The 17834-nt window shown below is 35.1% G+C and overlaps 1 protein-coding gene across 2 annotated transcripts; it reads left to right on the forward strand.

The window, feature by feature from the left end:
- Positions 1-23: 23 nt before the first annotated feature.
- On the forward strand, positions 24-17605 carry LOC132750206 (zinc finger protein 2-like). Of its 2 annotated transcripts, none has more exons than XM_060740149.1 (4): positions 24-109; positions 2235-2360; positions 3742-4298; positions 10486-13010. In XM_060740149.1, the coding sequence occupies exons 2-4, from the start codon at positions 2264-2266 to the stop codon at positions 11365-11367; spliced, it is 1536 nt and encodes a 511-aa protein (XP_060596132.1). In that variant the 5' UTR covers positions 24-109; positions 2235-2263; the 3' UTR covers positions 11368-13010. The 2 variants fall into 2 exon arrangements, with proteins under 2 accessions (XP_060596132.1, XP_060596131.1); XM_060740148.1 differs by lacking the exon at positions 10486-13010 and adding an exon at positions 16425-17605 and having other exon boundaries at positions 25-109.
- The last annotated feature ends 229 nt before the right edge of the window (positions 17606-17834 follow it).

The following is a 17834-nucleotide window of genomic DNA, read 5'->3' on the forward strand; positions in this document are numbered from 1 at the left end:
ATTTCATTAATCGCTAATGTTCGGTCCTTTCCGTCAATCTTCGATATATGATCCATAATCGTAGAGGTGTTCCGATTTACACAAATTCGCAATTTGTTATTTATGAAAGGTAAATTAACGGCTAAGGATAGTTTAATAGATCCAAGGGTCTATAATAGATTATGCGTTTGTTAATATATATGTTAACTGCTTTTAAACGGCAGAAATCCAGCTCAGATTTATGATACATGTGTCTCGTCGTTCGTACCAGAGATTTCGAGACGTTTCGGCCCCAAGACGTATCGGCCCCAAACTACCCAAGACGTTTCGGCCCCGGACGTTTCGGCCCTTTACCAAATCGGCCCCAGAATAAGTACTGTATTTTAAACCGATATATTAATAGCATTTCAATAAAAAAATGAATCAATGAATATATATATATTTAATCATTTTGTATAAAAACTAGATTATAATAGTAGTAGGGTTCCAAAAGTAATCAATACAAACAGAACAGAACATTAACTTTATTTGAAAAAATATAATACACAAACAAAACAATTATTTACAACATATTTAGATAATATTTTATTTGAAAGAATTAAGAAGCAAGACACAAAACAATACACGAGACAGACATTAAATTATTATCAACAACTATTTAACAGTGACGAGTTTTGATGGAAACGAAAACATAACAAATGAACTATCGGTGCAATATATCCATTTTTGGGAAATCCTTTCTAAATTAATATATTCAAAACTGACCTACCTGTATCGCATACCTATATCGGACATTTCATAATATTTACACTTAAAAAATCCGATTGTAAGTATTAAATCACAGTTAATATCCAGCAAATAATTTCTCTAATTTAATTTTATATATAATGCAATTATTTCTAACAATTAAAACGCACAAACACTTTATTTTCAAATGTTTTATAACTTATCTATAGCAGCGTACATAGCATTTTAATATAATTCGGTTTCAGTTTTTTCAATCAGTTTTATTACATCTAGCATCTATCATTAAATCTAATAACAATAATAATTAAAAAATATTATCATGAGATGATAGCAAACCGTTTTTTTTAACATATCAAGCAATATACTTTAAAGTGGGGGCCGAAAAAGTCTCGCGGAAAAAGGGCCGAAACGTCCCAGGGGCCGATTTTTTCGACAGGGGCCGATTTGGTTTGGGGCCGGAAACGTCCTGTTTCCGTACCAGAGTCGATTCGTACCATTTTTTATTTTATACACATGAATTACTGTCAAATTGGCCTCAATCACCCCCCAAAAAAGAAATTAGTTAAGTCAGATCGGCCACGTTTTCTCATGTATATAGATAATTCATTTTACATTAAGAATTATCAGTGAATTGGACAGGCAGATGAACTGCCATCAGAGTCCATATGTCTGGAAACATCTCCTGGAACCAACACGTTGACAAGATTGTTAAGAAGGGCAACAGCACACTCTGCTTCCTTCGACACAACCTGCGCATCAGCAACGAACAGGTCAAGAGCACAGCCTACATGTCACTCGTGCTACCAGGCCTTGAATATTGCTCCACTATCTGGACCAAAGCCCAGCTGACCATGATATTCAAGATCACCAATGACCTTGTGGACATACCAGTCAGCGATTACCTCACCCCTGCCCCGAGCCGCACTAGAAGTGACCAATCCAAGAAGTTCCATCAACTATCCACATCTACATCGTACTAGTACTACTACAAGAACTCCTTTTTCCCTTGTACTGCCACAGCCTGGAACAGCCTACCTGCCCCCGTTGCAGAGGCCCCTGACTTGGTATCCTTCAAGCAGGGTTTTTATCATCCCTCACATTCTAATCCGCCATTAGGGGCCCCAGATAAACATCAATTAAAATCAGTACAGACATACAGAAAATGTTAAGTACGTTGATAATATGGGTCCCATGCTATACTCCACCCTTTCAGGCACTGAGACTACAGACATAGGAAATGTCACTATTCATGTCCTAAAAGTTATAAATTGTCAAAAAGTAACCTGGCGAGGATTATATTGCAAACAACCCTTAATATAAGCCTTATAATAAGGCCATATAACTTGTAAAGAATCTTTATAATGCAAATTTATGATAAATTGTAGAATAAAAATGAAATTGCTTCATGAATTGACAGCAGTCATAATGTATAGTTTATATAAACATTGTGGGTATCCAACTAGTACTTTAATTCCTTGTAAAAGTTTATTGTCATTTTACTTTTACAGCTGCATGTTGATGTAACAAGATCAGCATCATGGAAACATACCTCACTTTGCTCTATGTTACACTGGAGCAAGAACTGGCTCTGAAAGAATACTTCCTATCCAAAGGCTGGACTTATTCTAAACCAGGTACATGTATACCTTAAACTTCTATTTATGAACTTTCCACTATCAGTTTTGGGAATAATCAAAATGAAAATTAAAGTTAGTTTAAAGGATAGCCCCTGGTCAGACTGTACACAAAGACTTATCACTTATGTTATCCTCAGAGTAAGAGTTAAGATATTTAATAATATTATTACCAGAGTTCTTCTCATTCAATTGGGAAGAGGATTTTGCCTCTTGATTTTGGGAAAAATCATTGCTAAAATTGCTAATTTGGAAAGTAGAAAACCAGAATCTGATGTTACTTCAGGTTTTTGTGAAAACTGCATGAATTTACTGAAAACTGCAATTGGGAAGTGTTAAGGTCCTTTATTTCATAGTATGGTGTCATTGATACATAGTAGTAATAGTACATCAGTTCTCCTTGTTGTCAAGGGCTGTTTCTCTTGGTTTTTTTGTGGAACAGTACCAGTACAGGCAGTACCACAAGGGGGATATTTTCGTTATAGAGGGAATTATCACATTTTTCGTGGTAGGGGAAATTTTCACATTTTTTTCTTGTAGGGGGAACTTTCACATTATTTCCTTGTAGAGTGAATTTGCATGTTTATCCTTTTAGGGGGAATTTTTTGTTGCACTGACTCACACTCATGCCATAGTTTTATTAAAAAATGTACATAATTATATTTCCTGTTTATTAGGCTTATTAAATGCAGGTGAAACTGCAATGACATTTAAAAGAATACAAACAGTTCAATTAACTACCCTTTTATGTTTTTGATTGAAGGGGAACATGCTTGCAAATGGGGTAAAAAACATACTTTTTAGCTGAGGGAATGGTGCCCAATATTGGCAGTAAAAAGGAGATCGATAGTCTTTTTGTCATACTATATTGTATGCTTTCATTTATATGATCAGTTTTGTTTTGTACTTGAGGAAACCAAGGAGTTTGCCTTCATCTGCAGTTTTCATCTGAGTGTTATTGTTTTTATGAACAGGACCCTCATTTCACGATTTTTTTCTCTCAAAAATCAGGTCCATTTCTCTCCCCAATTAATATATATTTTTCCCTTACTTTTTTTACTTTTTTTCTCGCTAAAATATGCCCCCCCCCCCCCTAAAAAACAACAAAAAACCCAACACAGGTATTGTTGTTAACAGACAAAATTCCCCTTTTTCTTTAAAATGACACAAATTTCCCCTATATGAGGGGCCTAGCAGGGTCCCCTATATCATATTAGGGCCCTGACAAATGCTCAAGGTTGCTGTTCGTGAAATTAAAGCCATTATGATAAATATAAGTTTTATTGAACATTTTAGCCTAGAAGTACAGAATATGAGGTTATTTGAAGTCATTGATTTTCATGTTGGTGCCCTAATATGATACATATTTTGGCTTTTTCAGATCTAAATGTCATGACAGATAAAGTTGGTCCATTCAATAATCCACAAGCTGTAAGAACAAAATCTGGTAAAATTATTACGTACAATGATGTGTCTGTAAATGATGCCAATGACAGACCAACAAAAGCCTGTAGCAAAATTATGACAGAGAATAGAAAAGGTAGAAAATGTGCTGTACCGGCAGCTGTTTCAGACACGATTAAAGTGGAAGTTTCTTCTGAACGACGTGAGTTTCCTGGTCAACTAGATGGTTATGAAGGTGATGAAGCTGAAGAATCACTGGAGAATGATGACGGTGACAATGATGATGACTATGCAGATGATCTAAATAATAAGATAAGAGAAGGGGAGGAAAATATATCTGGCGATAATTTGTCACCAAAGAGACACGGAAGGCCCGTAAGACAATCTCAGAAAGTAAAAGGTTCGAATCTTGGTTCTCCAGCAGACACTGACCCAGCTGAACAGGAAATGACTCCAACTGGTAGGAAAAGAAGGAGAGTTGCAGCTAAGGCAGTAGAGACTATTCAAAATGTGATGTCAGAGGAAAAAGAAAAGGTATATTTATGGCATCACTAATACAATAATTATTTTGACAATTTTGGATTTGAAGCTCAGTCAAACCTGATACTAAAACTTTATAATGATAACAAACTAAAATTTACTAATGATAACATTAAGAGAAGTAATATGATCTGATTTCACTTTTTAAAGAACTACTGCCAAAATTCCCTGAATGATTAAATGCTATAATCTAACCATTTCATCCACCAAAATGCACTTTAAGACAGCTAATTATTTCCTCAAACTGATTTATACACAATTATGAATGTAAAAATTGCCAAAAAAAAAATATTTCTCTACTTCTCAATGTGATCAAGATTTCAGTCAGACGTCTAGAGGTACACTTTTTCCTTGTTTCAAATTTCCCTCTATTTTCCCCTCCACAACACCATTTTTAGCTCACCTGTCACAAAGTGACAGGGTGAGCTTTTGTGATCGCTTTTCGTCCGGCGTCCGTCCGGCGTCCGTCCGTCCGTAAACTTTTAGTTTAAATGACATCTCCTCATAAACCACTAAGCCAATTTCATCCAAACTTCACATGAATGTTCCTTTGGTGGTCACCTTTGAAAATTGTTCAAAGAATTTAATTCCATGCAGAACTCTGGTTGCCATGGCAACCAAAAGAAAAAACTTTAAATATCTTCTTCTAAAAAATCCAAAGAGCTAGAGCTTAGATATTTGGCATGAAGCATCTTCTAGTGAGTGTCTACCAAGTTTGTTCAAATAAAAGCCCTTGGGTCAAAATTGGCCCTGCCCCAGGGGGTCATTGATTTTCCCAATATGCATATAGTAAAACCTTTAAAAATCTTCTTTAAAAGAACCCAAAGACCTATAGCTAAGATATTTAGCATGAAACATCCTCTAATGGGTGTCTACCAAGTTTGTTCAAATAAAAGCCCTGGGGTCAAAATTGGCCCTGCCCCTTGGGCAGTGTTTCTGCCAGCTCTGATTTTCTGAGGGTCTTTTATGACCCCCTGTATGATATTTTAGGGGTCATTTCAAATTCATAAGGGTCATGCCCAGGGCTCTCGATTGACACGGGGATCCGGGTTTTGACTCGTGAAAATCGGGAAATGCACATATTTGACACGTGATAAAATCTGCTCAAGAGTCAATTTTCCACATGGGATTTTCAGCTATGCAATAATAATTACCTTAAATCCACCCCTAATTATCTATCAAATCCTACATGTGTTCAAATCACACTCATAAAAAATGTCAACAGGCAGTATAAGATGTGTATAAAATGCTTTACACACAGCAATTGTTTATACCCTGTGCACTGAAGCGCGACAATTCAGTGGCTGCAATTTGACAGCGCTAAAAATAGCTCTACACAACTGATAAGAATTAACCATACTTGAGGTGTCAATTATTGATTGCTTCTGAAGGTTTATAATACTCTTTCATTTACTTGGAGTACCTGTGCATTTCTTATAAATATTCCTGGTACATTTTGGTATTTAAAATTAATATGATATAGCATACCAGTAAAGATATTCTTTTATATTTTATACATTTAATCAGAAAAGCTGCTGCTTATTTTATTCTTTCACAGCAATTCATGTTTTTGTTTTATTTGTTTTTTGTTTTGTTTTTTAGGTGGTGGGGGTATAGACATTTATAATTAGGCATTTTTTTCTGTCAATTTAGACTTTGGAATCTCCAAAAATGACCTCCAATACAGTTATTTTTGTAACATAAAAATGATACATGTAGTCAAATGACACTAGAAAAAAATTATTTGACTCATGAAAATTTTAGCCAAAGAGTCTTTGACTCGTGAAATTCTGACCCTGCTGAGAGCCCTGGTCATGCCAATCAATTTAACAAAAATTAAAAAAAACAACAGGTAACACTTTATAAGTTTCATTTTCTAGGGCACTTTACTTCTTGCCAGAGAACATTTATGTACCATCATGTAGTTCAACTATCTGTGAATAAAAATATTGTTAAATACTTGTTTTTGTGTTATATTTTTAATAGTTATTTTAATTTTTTTTTTGGCAATTTATCGAAATTATTCATCAACAAAATTGCACCATTTATAATGGATTGTTTTTCTTTCGGGGAATTAGGGTCATCGTCAACATTTTTTATACGATACTTCTTTTTGGTCATGGACAACAATATTTTGTGTATTTTTCGTTAAGAAATTGGTCAATCTCCGCTATTTTGGAGCAGACGGCATTTTCCACAGACAGTTAATTCGTTCGCGGAATATGACGACAACAAAATAAATAATTTTGTCTAGGCGCTTTCAATATATGCAGTATCGTATAAATGCAAGCGTTTATTAACTAGTTGAAATTGGCTAAATGCCAGACCACGGACCCGGTAAATTTCATTTCTCATTAAAATTATAGTGAAGTCCACGGTGAACATTCCGTACATTTTTATACTGAATTGACGGTTTATAGTCTGTATATCTGACTCGTGTTGAAATCAGCGACGGTGAAATTCTTGCGTCACAAAATACGCACTAACTAAATTTCATTGCGTCATGGCCGAAAATAATGCGCCAAAAACGCAAAAACGCGCTCTGGCAGAAACACTGCTGGGGGTCATTGATTTTCCCTATATGCATATAGTAAAAACTTAAAAAATCTTCTTTTAAAGAACCCAAAGAGCTAGAGCTTAGATATTTAGCATGAAACATGTTCTAATGGATGTCTACCAAGTTTGTTCAAATAAGAGCCCTGGGGTCAAAATTGGCCCCGCCCCAGGGGGTCATTGATTTTCCCTATATGCATATAGTAAAAACTTAAAAAATCTTCTTGTAAAGAACCCAAAGACCTAGAGCTCAGATATTTAGCATGAAACATCCACTAATGGGTTTCTACCAAGTTTGTACAAAAAAAAGCCCTGGGGTCAAAATTGGCCCTGCCCCAAAAGGTCTTTGATTTTCCCTATATGCATATAGTAAAAACTTTAAAAAATCTTCTTTTAAAGAACCCAAAGAGCTAGAGATAAGATATTTAGCATGAAACATGTTCTAATGGATGTCTACCAAGTTTGTTCAAATAAGAGCCCTGGGGTCAAAATTGGCCCTGCCCCGGGGGTCATTGATTTTTCTTTTATGTGTATAGCAAAAACTTAAAAAATCTTCTCTGAAAAAAACAAATAGCTAGAGTTTAGACATTAAGTTTGAAACATCTTCTAGTGAGTGTCTACCAAGTTTGTTGTAATAAAAGCCCTGGGGTCAAAATTGGCCCTGCCCCAGGGGGTCTTTGATTTTCCCTATATGCATATAGTAAAAACTTTAAAAAATCTTCTTTTAAAGAACCCAAAGAGCTAGAGATAAGATATTTAGCATGAAACATGTTCTAATGGATGTCTACCAAGTTTGTTCAAATAAGAGCCCTGGGGTCAAAATTGGCCCTGCCCCGGGGGTCATTGATTTTTCTTTTATGTGTATAGCAAAAACTTAAAAAATCTTCTCTGAAAAAAACAAATAGCTAGAGTTTAGATATTAAGTTTGAAACATCTTCTAGTGAGTGTCTACCAAGTTTGTTGTAATAAAAGCCCTGGGGTCAAAATTGGCCCCGCTCCGGGGGGTCATTCATTTTCCTTATATGTGTATAACAAAAACTTAAAAAATCTTCTTTGAAAAAAACTCAAATAGCTAGAGTTTAGATATTAAGCACAAAGCATTTTCCAATGAGTGTCTACAAAGTTTGTTCAAATAAAAGCCTTGGGTCAAATTTGGACCCGCCCCGGTGACATTGATTTTCCTCATATGTGTATAGCAAAAACTTAAAAATCTTCTTTGGAAAAACCCGAATAGCTAGAGTTTAGATATTAAGCATGAAACATTTTCTAGTAAGTGTCTACAAAGATTGTTCAAATAAAAGCCCTTGGGTCAAAACTGGCCCTGCCCTAGGTGTGTCATTGTTTTTAACTATATGTGTAAAGAAAAACTTTACCAGCTAGACCTTAGATGTTTAGCATGAAACATCTTCTAATGGGTGTCTACCAAGTTTTTTCAAATAAAAGCCCTGGGGTTTAAACTGGCCCCGCTCTGGGGGCCTATATACAGGTGAGCGACTTCAGGGCCATCATGGCCCTCTTGTTTTTCTCTTTATGGGCCATGCCACCATGTATTCTGAGAAAGAAACTTTACATATAAATAATTTTACTATTAAATTGCTCATATTTTGTATTTATATAAGTTGCTGCATATATCTGATAATTCTTGATAATTCTTACAACTTAGGCACACTTTGCTCACTTTTTATATGCCCGAAAGGGCATATTATGTTATACCCCCTGGCGTCCGTCTGTCTGTCCGTCCGTCCGTCCGTTAGCAATTTGGTTTCCGGAGCATAACTTAAGTTCCATTTGGCCCACAATGTTCAAACTTCATAGGATGATTGTCCATATTGGGTAGAAGACCCCTATTGATTTTGGGGTCAAAGGTCAAGGTCACTATGACCTTAAAACTGAAAATAGTTTCCGGAGCATAACTTAAGTTCCATTCGACCAACAATGATCAAACTTCATAGGATGATTGTCCATATAAGGTAGAAGACCCCTATTGATTTTGGGGTCACAAGGTCAAAGGTCAAGGTCGCTATTACCTTGATACTGAAAACAGTTTCCGGAGCATAACTTAAGTTCCAAATGACCCACAATGTTCAAACTTCATAGGATGATTGTCCATAGTGGGTAAAAGACCCCTTGTCCATAGTGGGTAAAAGACCCCTATTGATTTTGGGGTCAAAAGGTCAAAGGTCAAGGTCACTATGACCTTAAAACTGAAAACAGTTTCTGGAGCATAACTTAAGTTCCATTTGACCCACAAAGTTCAAACTTCATAGGATGATTGTCCATATTGGGCAAAAGACCCCTATTGATTTTGGGGTCACAAGGTCAAAGGTCAAGGTCACTATTACCTTGATACTGAAAACAGTTTCCGGAGCATAACTTAAGTTCCAATTGACCCACAGTGTTCAAACTTCATAGGATGATTTTCCATATTTGGAAGAAGACCCCTATTGATTTTGGGGTCACAAGGTCAAAGGTCAAGGTCACTTTTACATTGATACTGGAAACAGTTTCCGGAGCATAACTTAAGTTCCATTTGGCCCACAGTGTTCAAACTTAATAGGATGATTGTCCATATTAGGTAGAAGACCCCTATTGATTTTGGGGTCAAAAGTTCAAGGGTCAAGGTCACTATATCCTATAAACTGAAAACAGTTTCTGGAGCATAACTTAAGTTCCATTTGGCCCACAATATTCAAACTTCATAGGATGATTGTCCATATTGGGCAGAAGACCCCTATTGATTTTGGGGTCACTAGGTCAAAGGTCAAGGTCACAATTACCTTAAAACCAAAAACAGTTTCCGGGGCATAACATAACTTCCATTTGGCCCACAATATTCAAACTTCGTAGGATGATTGTCCATATTGGGTAGAAGACCCCTATTGATTTTGGGGTCACAAGGTCAAAGGTCAATGTCACTTTTACCTTAATACTGAAAACAGTTTCTAGAGCATAATTAAAGTTCCAATTGGCCAACAATATTCAAACATTTTAGGATGATTGTCCATATAAGGTAGAAGACCCCTATTGATTTTGGGGTCAAAAGGTCAAAGGTTAAGGTCATTATTAATAACTTAAGTATTAATCAACCTACAGCTGTAAAATTTTATAGGATGAACAGCTAATTCCCATGTCTTATAAATGCTTCATCCTTATTAAAAAAAAAAACACTTTCGGGCATATAATGCTCCGCCTAGCGGTGCTCTTGTAGCTCTTCTGTTTTGAAGAAAAAGTGGAGCTGTAATGATTGCTATGGTGTTACCGTTGTTGTCATTCAAAAACTTTAACGTAGGCCATTATTGAAACAAGGGGCTTAATTCTGAAAGCAATATTTTAGGAGTTATGCCCTTGTTTAACTTAAAATTTTTAACTGACGGTCGTTAACACCACATGTGGTGCCATTGTTTTTATTAAACCATGATTTTAATAACAGCCATGATAAAACTGGGAAGGTTGGCATTATCTTGTGTCTTTTTTTTGCGGTGCAGGTATACTGCCTGTAAATTGTTTTGCCTGTATATATCATATCTATTAACATAATGACAATGTACCAGCAACGAAATAAGGATGACGACGCCAAGTTTGATGTTTGCTGTACAAAGAATTAAACACGGAAATGTTTGCATTGTAGACTGATGTGAAACCAACACTGAATGTAAACACAAGACCATGTAGGGTGCCAGAGAAGAAACCACCGCCTGGAGTTAAACGTAAATGTTCGTTGTGTCCAAAAGAGTTCATATATCAGTATACACTAAACAACCATTACAAACTTTGTCACGATCCGCATAATCCGCCGAAACCTAAACCGAGGAAGAAACATCTGGCACAGCAGTGCGACATCTGTGGTAAAGTTTTCAGCCGTTCAGACACTCTACTTGATCATAAGAAGCAAATACACATGGGTTTAACAAAGAAAAGAACTGTTCAAATAAGTACATGTGACCAATGTGGAGCTTCGTACAAAAGAGCAGCTCATCTGAAGGAACATATTTTAGTCAAGCACTCGGACTCACAGTTACCACATCCGTGCAAATTATGTGACAAAAGTTTCATCAGATCTAGATTTCTCCATAATCATATGAATAGGGATCACTTGAAAATTAAACCTTACAAATGTGATTTCTGTAGCAAAATGTTCTTCAGCCAATTTTCAGCGGAAAAACACATGAAGTCGAAGATTTGTCAGTCGGACAGAATCAAAAGATTCAAATGTTTACAGTGTGACTTGAGATATCAAACTGCCAGTAATTTAGAAATGCACATGACTGCAAAACATTTTGGTGGGGCTTACAGTTGTGTATGCGGGGAAGTTGTTCAGTGGTCAGGTAGCGTGGCCAAACACAAGAGGCATTGCAAAGCCTATCAGGCATATGTAGAATCAACAGGAGACGTTGTGGATAAAGTGTGTAATATAATTGAAGTGAAGTTTGAAGATGTATTGATAGGAAATGACGATGGACATGGTACTGTATCATCTAATGATTCATCAAAGGATAAATCTGAAACATGAGATGCATTGCTAGAAAAGTGACATTTTTAATTTATAATAATGCATATTTGTTCACTTTTGAGTTGAATTAGTTAAATATTTCAGAAGATTGACCGTTAAAATGGTAATTGACAAAAAGTTGATAGATAAAATATAAAAAGTACCTGAATTATAAAAAGACTGCCCTACTCTTTTTTGTATTTTACGGATTCATTTCAAATGATATTTATAGAAATTTCCATGGGTCACATGGATTATAAATTACTTTTCCTTGGTAAAATATAAAATTGAACACAATCTTACCTTTGCACTAAACATTGAGCCTTGGGTGGGCATAATTTCACTTTAATTAAGTAGGAAATAAATAAAGAAGCATCAGTCATCTGGCAGCTGAGGTTTAGTTTTGTCAACTACATGTAAGGACTGGTTATGTCTAGTAATGCTGGTTATGTCTAGTAATGCAAACAACAGACTGCCAATGTTAAGCTTTGTTAACTAAGAAGCAGCTTTGTCTAAATTGTAAAAAAAAGAATTGTTGATGTTGAGTTTTGTTAATTATAGACCAGCTACATGCATTTGTAGTAACTGGATAAAGAACTTAAGTTTTGTCAACTAAGAACATACCATGTCCACAAATACAAACAAAGAACTGTTGATGTTTAGTTTTGTTAACTATATAGATCCGCTATTTGTAGTAACCAGAAAAAGAACTGTGTCAACTAAGGTCTAGCCACATGTAGTTAAAGCAAACAAAAAAAAGCTGTTGATAATTAAGTTTTGTTTACTATTGAACAACTGTATACGTAGATATGTTGATGATAATTAAGTTTTGTTAACAATGGACAGATTATGTCTAGTAACACAAACTAAGAACTGTTAAAGTGTTAATGTTTTGTTGAACAGGCTATTTGTAGTAATGCAAATTAAGAATTGTATTGTCTGTTCTACATTATTTACATTATGGTACAAGTAATTTGAACTCATTTCTTTTTAATTAAGACAAGCTTAAAGGAACACCACTGAGGTTTTTTGACATGACAGGAGTGGAAATAATTTTTCAAGATTAATGTTTCATTTGATGTAGATTTAGACCATAAGCTTGTAAGCTAAATTTCAGAATATTCGCTCTCGCAGTTTTTCCAGAATAATTATTCTAATAGTGAAAATGATGTGAACGCTTTTCACTGAAATCCGGTTTAGAATAGCACAAAAATATGATTTTTAGCTCGACTATTCGCAGAATAATCGAGCTAATGCAGTCACCCATTTGTCAGCGTCGGCGTCCCTGTGGTTAAGTTTTTGAATGTAAGCTAGTATCTCCATAACTACTGAAGGGAATGGATTGAAACTTCACACACTTGTTCTCTGTGATTATCTAAGATAATTGGCACAAGTCCCATAACTCTGATTTGCTTTTTTACATAATTATGCCCCTTTTTTGACTTAGAAATTCTTGGTTAAGTTTTTGCATGTAAGCTGGTATCTCCATAACTACTGAAGGTAATGGATTGAAACTTCACACACTTGTTCTCTCTGATTATCTTAGATGATTGGCACAAGTCCCATAACTCGGATTTGCTTTTTAACATAATTATGCCCCTTTTTCGACTTAGAAATTTTTGGTTAAGTTTTTGCGTGTAAGCTGATATCTCCATAACTACTGAAGGGAATGGATTGAAACTTCACACACTTGGTCTCTGTGATTATCTAAGGTGATTGGTACAAGTCTCATAACTCTGAATTGTTTTATTTCATAATTATGCCCCTTTTTCGACTTAGAAAATCTTGGTTAAATTTTTGTATGTAAGCTTGTATCTCCATAACTACTGAAGGGAATGTATTGAAACTTGAAGAGTTTGTACCTTTTCGGACAATTTTATGTATTCATATAGGTAAGCATTATTATACTCAATGAAACACCCTTGTGACAAATTTTCGAATAGTCGAGCGTTACTGTCCTCTGACAGTTCTTGTTGTACATCTACTTATTTCTGAGTTTATGTTAAGAATAATGTTTGCATATCTCTGTTATAAGTGCAATATATATGTGATGTATGTTGGAAATTCAAATTTTATATTTGTAAGTTTTTGTAGTGAGTGGAGTTACTTTAAATATTTAAATATTTTTTGGGGGGCTTTTTAAATCACCTCTGTGGGTTTCAATCTACCAGAGACTTTATTTCTTTATGTGAGAAAGTTATACAGCTAGCTTACAGAACGTTGACGGTTTTACCCATGTGCCCACTCGTTCCTGAAATAATGCATCAAGGTGCACCTGAGGTCTTCCTCCACAAATAAAGCTGGAAAGTCACCGTACGACCATTATATATACAACTTTACAACTTACATGACTATATAATCCAACAAAAAAAGATATGCTCAAATAAACAAAAGAAATTAAGGAGTAATTTTGTTTCTTTCTCTTTTATATTTTTGAATTTCTGTTTTTCTTAGTAATCAGTAAACTGTATGACTATTACTTTTTATCTATATTTTTATGTACATGTATTTCATAATTATATAAATTCAATTAATTAAAAGAAAATCATGTTTCAGCATTTTCAAACTTTAATAATTACAGTATATTCAATGTATAATTTCAACTTGACTATTGAAAATTGAATGGAAATCAACAAGACACATCATAATTGTACGAACAAAACATTTATTTTACTGTAATAAATAAAACAGGTAAGGAAGTGAATTACAGACAAACTAATTGTTGTTATATTGGGTGTATTGTCAATATTTGTCCTCCGATATTGATATATTGTTGATAAGCCTGTACTGAATCAATGACACAAGGCCAGGTTCCCTAGGTTAGATACTTGGTACCATAATAATACCTGTCTTATTCATGTCCATCAATTTGTAATTCAACCACCATGTTTTTAGCTCACCTGTCACAAAGTGACAGGGTGAGCTTTTGTGATCGCTTTTCATCCGGCGTCCGTCCGGCGTCCGTACACTTTTACTTTAAATGACATCTCCTCATAAACCACTAGGCCAATTTCATCCAAACTTCACAGGAATGTTCCTTTGGTGGTCACCTTTAAAAATTGTTCAAAGAATTTAATTCCATGCAGAACTCTGGTTGCCATGGCAACCGAAAGAAAAAACTTTAAATATCTTCTTTTAAAAAACCCTAAGAGCTAGAGCTTAGATATTTGGCATGAAACATCTTCTAGTGAGTGTCTACCAAGTTTGTTCAAATAAAAGCCCTGGGGTCAAAATTGGCCCCGCCCCAGGGGGTCATTGATTATATAGTAAAAACTTAAAAAATCTTCTTTTAAAGAACCCAAAGAGCTAGAGCTAAGATATTTAGCACTAAACATGTTCTAATGAGTGCCTACTAAGTTTGTTCAAATAAAAGCCCTGGGGTCAAAATTGGCCCCGCCCAAGGTGGTCATTGATTTTCCCTATATGCATATAGTAAAAACTTAAAAAATCTTCTTTTAAAGAACTCAAAGAGCTAGAGCTAAGATATTTAGCATCAAACATGTTCTAATAGGTGTCTACCAAGTTTGTTCAAATAAAAGCCCTGGGGTCTTAATTGGCCCTGCCCCGGGGGTCATTGATTTTCCTTATAATTATGTGTATAGCAAAAACTTAAAATCTTCTTTGAAAAAACCCAAATAGCTAGAGTTTAGATATTAAGCATGAAACATCTTCTAGTAAGTGTCTACAAAGTTTGTTCAAATAAAAGCCCTGGGGTCAAAATTGGTCCCGCCCCAGGGGTGTCATTGTTTTTAACTATATGTGTATAGTAAAAACTTAAAAAAATCTTCTTTTAAAAAGCCCAATGAGCTGGAGCTTAGATGTTTAGCATGAAACATCTTCTTATGGATGTCGACCAAGTTTGTTCAAATAAAAGCCCTGGGGTCAAAATTGGCCCCGCCCCAGGGGGTCATTGGTTTTCCCTATATGCATATAGTAAAAACTTAAAAAATCTTCTTTTAAAGAACTCAAAGAGCTAGAGCTAAGATATTTAGCATCAAACATGTTCTAATAGGTGTCTACCAAGTTTGTCCAAATAAAAGCCCTGGGGTCAAAATTGGCCCTGCCCCGGGGTCATTGATTTTCCTTATATGTGTATAGCAAAAACTTAAAAAATCTTCTTTGAAAAACCCAAATAGCTAGAGTTTAGATATTAAGCATGAAACATCTTCTAGTGAGTGTCTACAAAGTTTGTGCAAAAAAAAGCCCTGGGGTCAAAATTGGCCCAGCCCCGGGGGTCATTGATTTTCCTTATATGTGTATAGCAAAAACTTAAAATCTTCTTTTAAAAAAACCCAAATAGCTAGAGTTTAGATCTTAAGCATTAAAAATCTTCTAGTAAGTGTCTACAAAGTTTGTTCAAATAAAAGCCCTGGGGTCAAAACTGGCCCCGCCCCAGGGGTGTCATTGTTTTTAACTATATGTGTATAGTAAAAACTTAAAAAATCTTCTTTTAAAAAGCCCAATGAGCTAGAGCTTAGATGTTTAGCATGAAACATCTTCTTATGGGTGTGTGTGTGTGTGTGGGGGGGGGGGGGGGCTATATACAGGTGAGCGACCTCAGGGCCATCATGGCCCTCTTGTTTACATGTCCTAGTAAGCACATGGCATTTCATAATAGATTAAACAAGGTAAAATGTTAGCTCAAGTAAAGTTTATTCTATAAAATCAAAGCAGATAACTAACTCTAAATATAATGTATTAGCAAAGACCAGTTTTAAATTGATTCAGCATAATTATTCTAAAAAAAGAATGTTGTTACATAACTTTAATGAAATACAACCATATTTAATGGTAGAAGGTAGAAATCTTGTGCATAATGTCTGCAAAATAATTATATGTACAGTTGAGAATTTACAAGATACTTTTTTGTTGCTTATCCTATCAAATACAAAACTCATGATAATTTTTTTAAAGGTTTTTATATACATTTGATGAATAAATTTATCATCATTGATTCCAATAAATTTCGATAGCAGAGTGGCTGTTACTACATGTACTATACATTTACGGCTGTATAGCAGTGACAGAATTAGATAATGTGTTTGTTAATGTACATGTATTCTGTTAAATCATTTCAGACTCAAAGTAAGAACTCCACCTCATTTGTAGACAAACATCATCTTCGACAACTTTTAACAGAAGCATTGAGGTCATCAAAGTCCGGGAAAGAATCCTCGAAGACCGATTTTGCAGAATGTCCTCATTGTCAGAAACGTATACGAAACACTAACCTGAGAAGACACATGTTAATGCATTTAGGTCTGCCTTTCAGGTGTACTCGTTGTTCCAGTTACTACAAGTCGCAGGATGAGCTTGAAAAACATAGATTAGAAAAACATGTTGGTGAATTCATATGCAAATATTGTGGCTTAAAGTATCGTTTTAAGAATTCTTTAACAGAACATATCCAAACGAGGCATGAAGGAACAGCGAAAATGTACGAGTGTTCAGTTTGCGGTGTGAAGATGTGTCGTAAAAGTCACATGGACGATCATATGAATATTCATAATAACGTTAATCCGTACAACTGTCAGAATTGTAGCAAGTCATACAAGAACAAAAGTGCATTTAAAAGACACATGAAAGATTGTGGAAGCGGAATTAAACACGTGTGTAATGCATGTGGTCAGATTTATAAATCATCCGTCGGTTTGCAGGATCATATCAGACGATGTCATGACGAGACAAATAGTTACATGTTCTCATGTGTGTGTAAAGCAAGCTTTAAAACCAGGTCGGCAAGGTGTAGACATAGAATTCATTGTGAAAGTTATAAAAGTGAGAAAAATGGAACTCAGTCGCCTGATGTGGTTCAGCAAAACATAACAATTCTTCGTGTAACTAGTTCTTCTAATGAATTAAATTTCTATGGGGATAGTAATGAGTTATCTAAAACCAACAGACAAATTAGTAATCAAAGTAACACTGAGCAAAATGTTAACTATGAATTTGATGAAATGAGTTCAGGTGAAGCAAACGATACAGATCCACTAGAGCAAGGCCAAACTGTGACTTTTGATGAACCAACAAGCACTTTTGAATGAAGGTTGATAATTGAAATTGTTAAAGCCTTACCTTGCTGATTCTATGTAATGGACTTGTCCTGCTTTGACTTTGGTACTGTCCATTGTTTTTGTGGGGGATTTCAGTGTCAAAATACTGAATTGAGCCCTTAGCAGATGTGCCAGCTCGCCTGGATATACTTGAAAGGTACAGGCAAAGTACAGCTGTCCTAAGGTCAATTATTTTGATCGCATCATACTAAAGTTATAAAGAGACAACCTATTGTGAGACAGCTGGACTTGATTATAATTATGCCATAATTTGTTACAAATGTTAATTTTGTTTTTTTAAAACCGTTAAAGGAAAAATAATTTTTTGAAAATAAAAAATCATATTTATTCACAGTTTGGGTTTTTTTTCAAATTAAATTTATTTCAAAAATTTAAGGGGGCAAATTTTTTTTGTTTCACCTTGTTGAGCTTTTA

This window comes from Ruditapes philippinarum, unplaced genomic scaffold (assembly GCF_026571515.1).
Source record: "Ruditapes philippinarum isolate M1 unplaced genomic scaffold, ASM2657151v2 ctg5296_1_1_1_1, whole genome shotgun sequence".
NCBI lineage: Eukaryota > Metazoa > Mollusca > Bivalvia > Venerida > Veneridae > Ruditapes > Ruditapes philippinarum.

Bases quoted from the DNA above. Each gene is read 5' to 3' on its own strand.
- LOC132750206 (XM_060740148.1), top strand. From the start codon at position 2,264: ATGGAAACATACCTCACTTTGCTCTATGTTACACTGGAGCAAGAACTG. The intron at 2,361-3,741 runs GTACATGTATAC...TGGCTTTTTCAG, and splicing joins CTGGACTTATTCTAAACCAG to ATCTAAATGTCATGACAGAT. The intron at 4,299-16,424 runs GTATATTTATGG...AAATCATTTCAG, and splicing joins TGTCAGAGGAAAAAGAAAAG to ACTCAAAGTAAGAACTCCAC.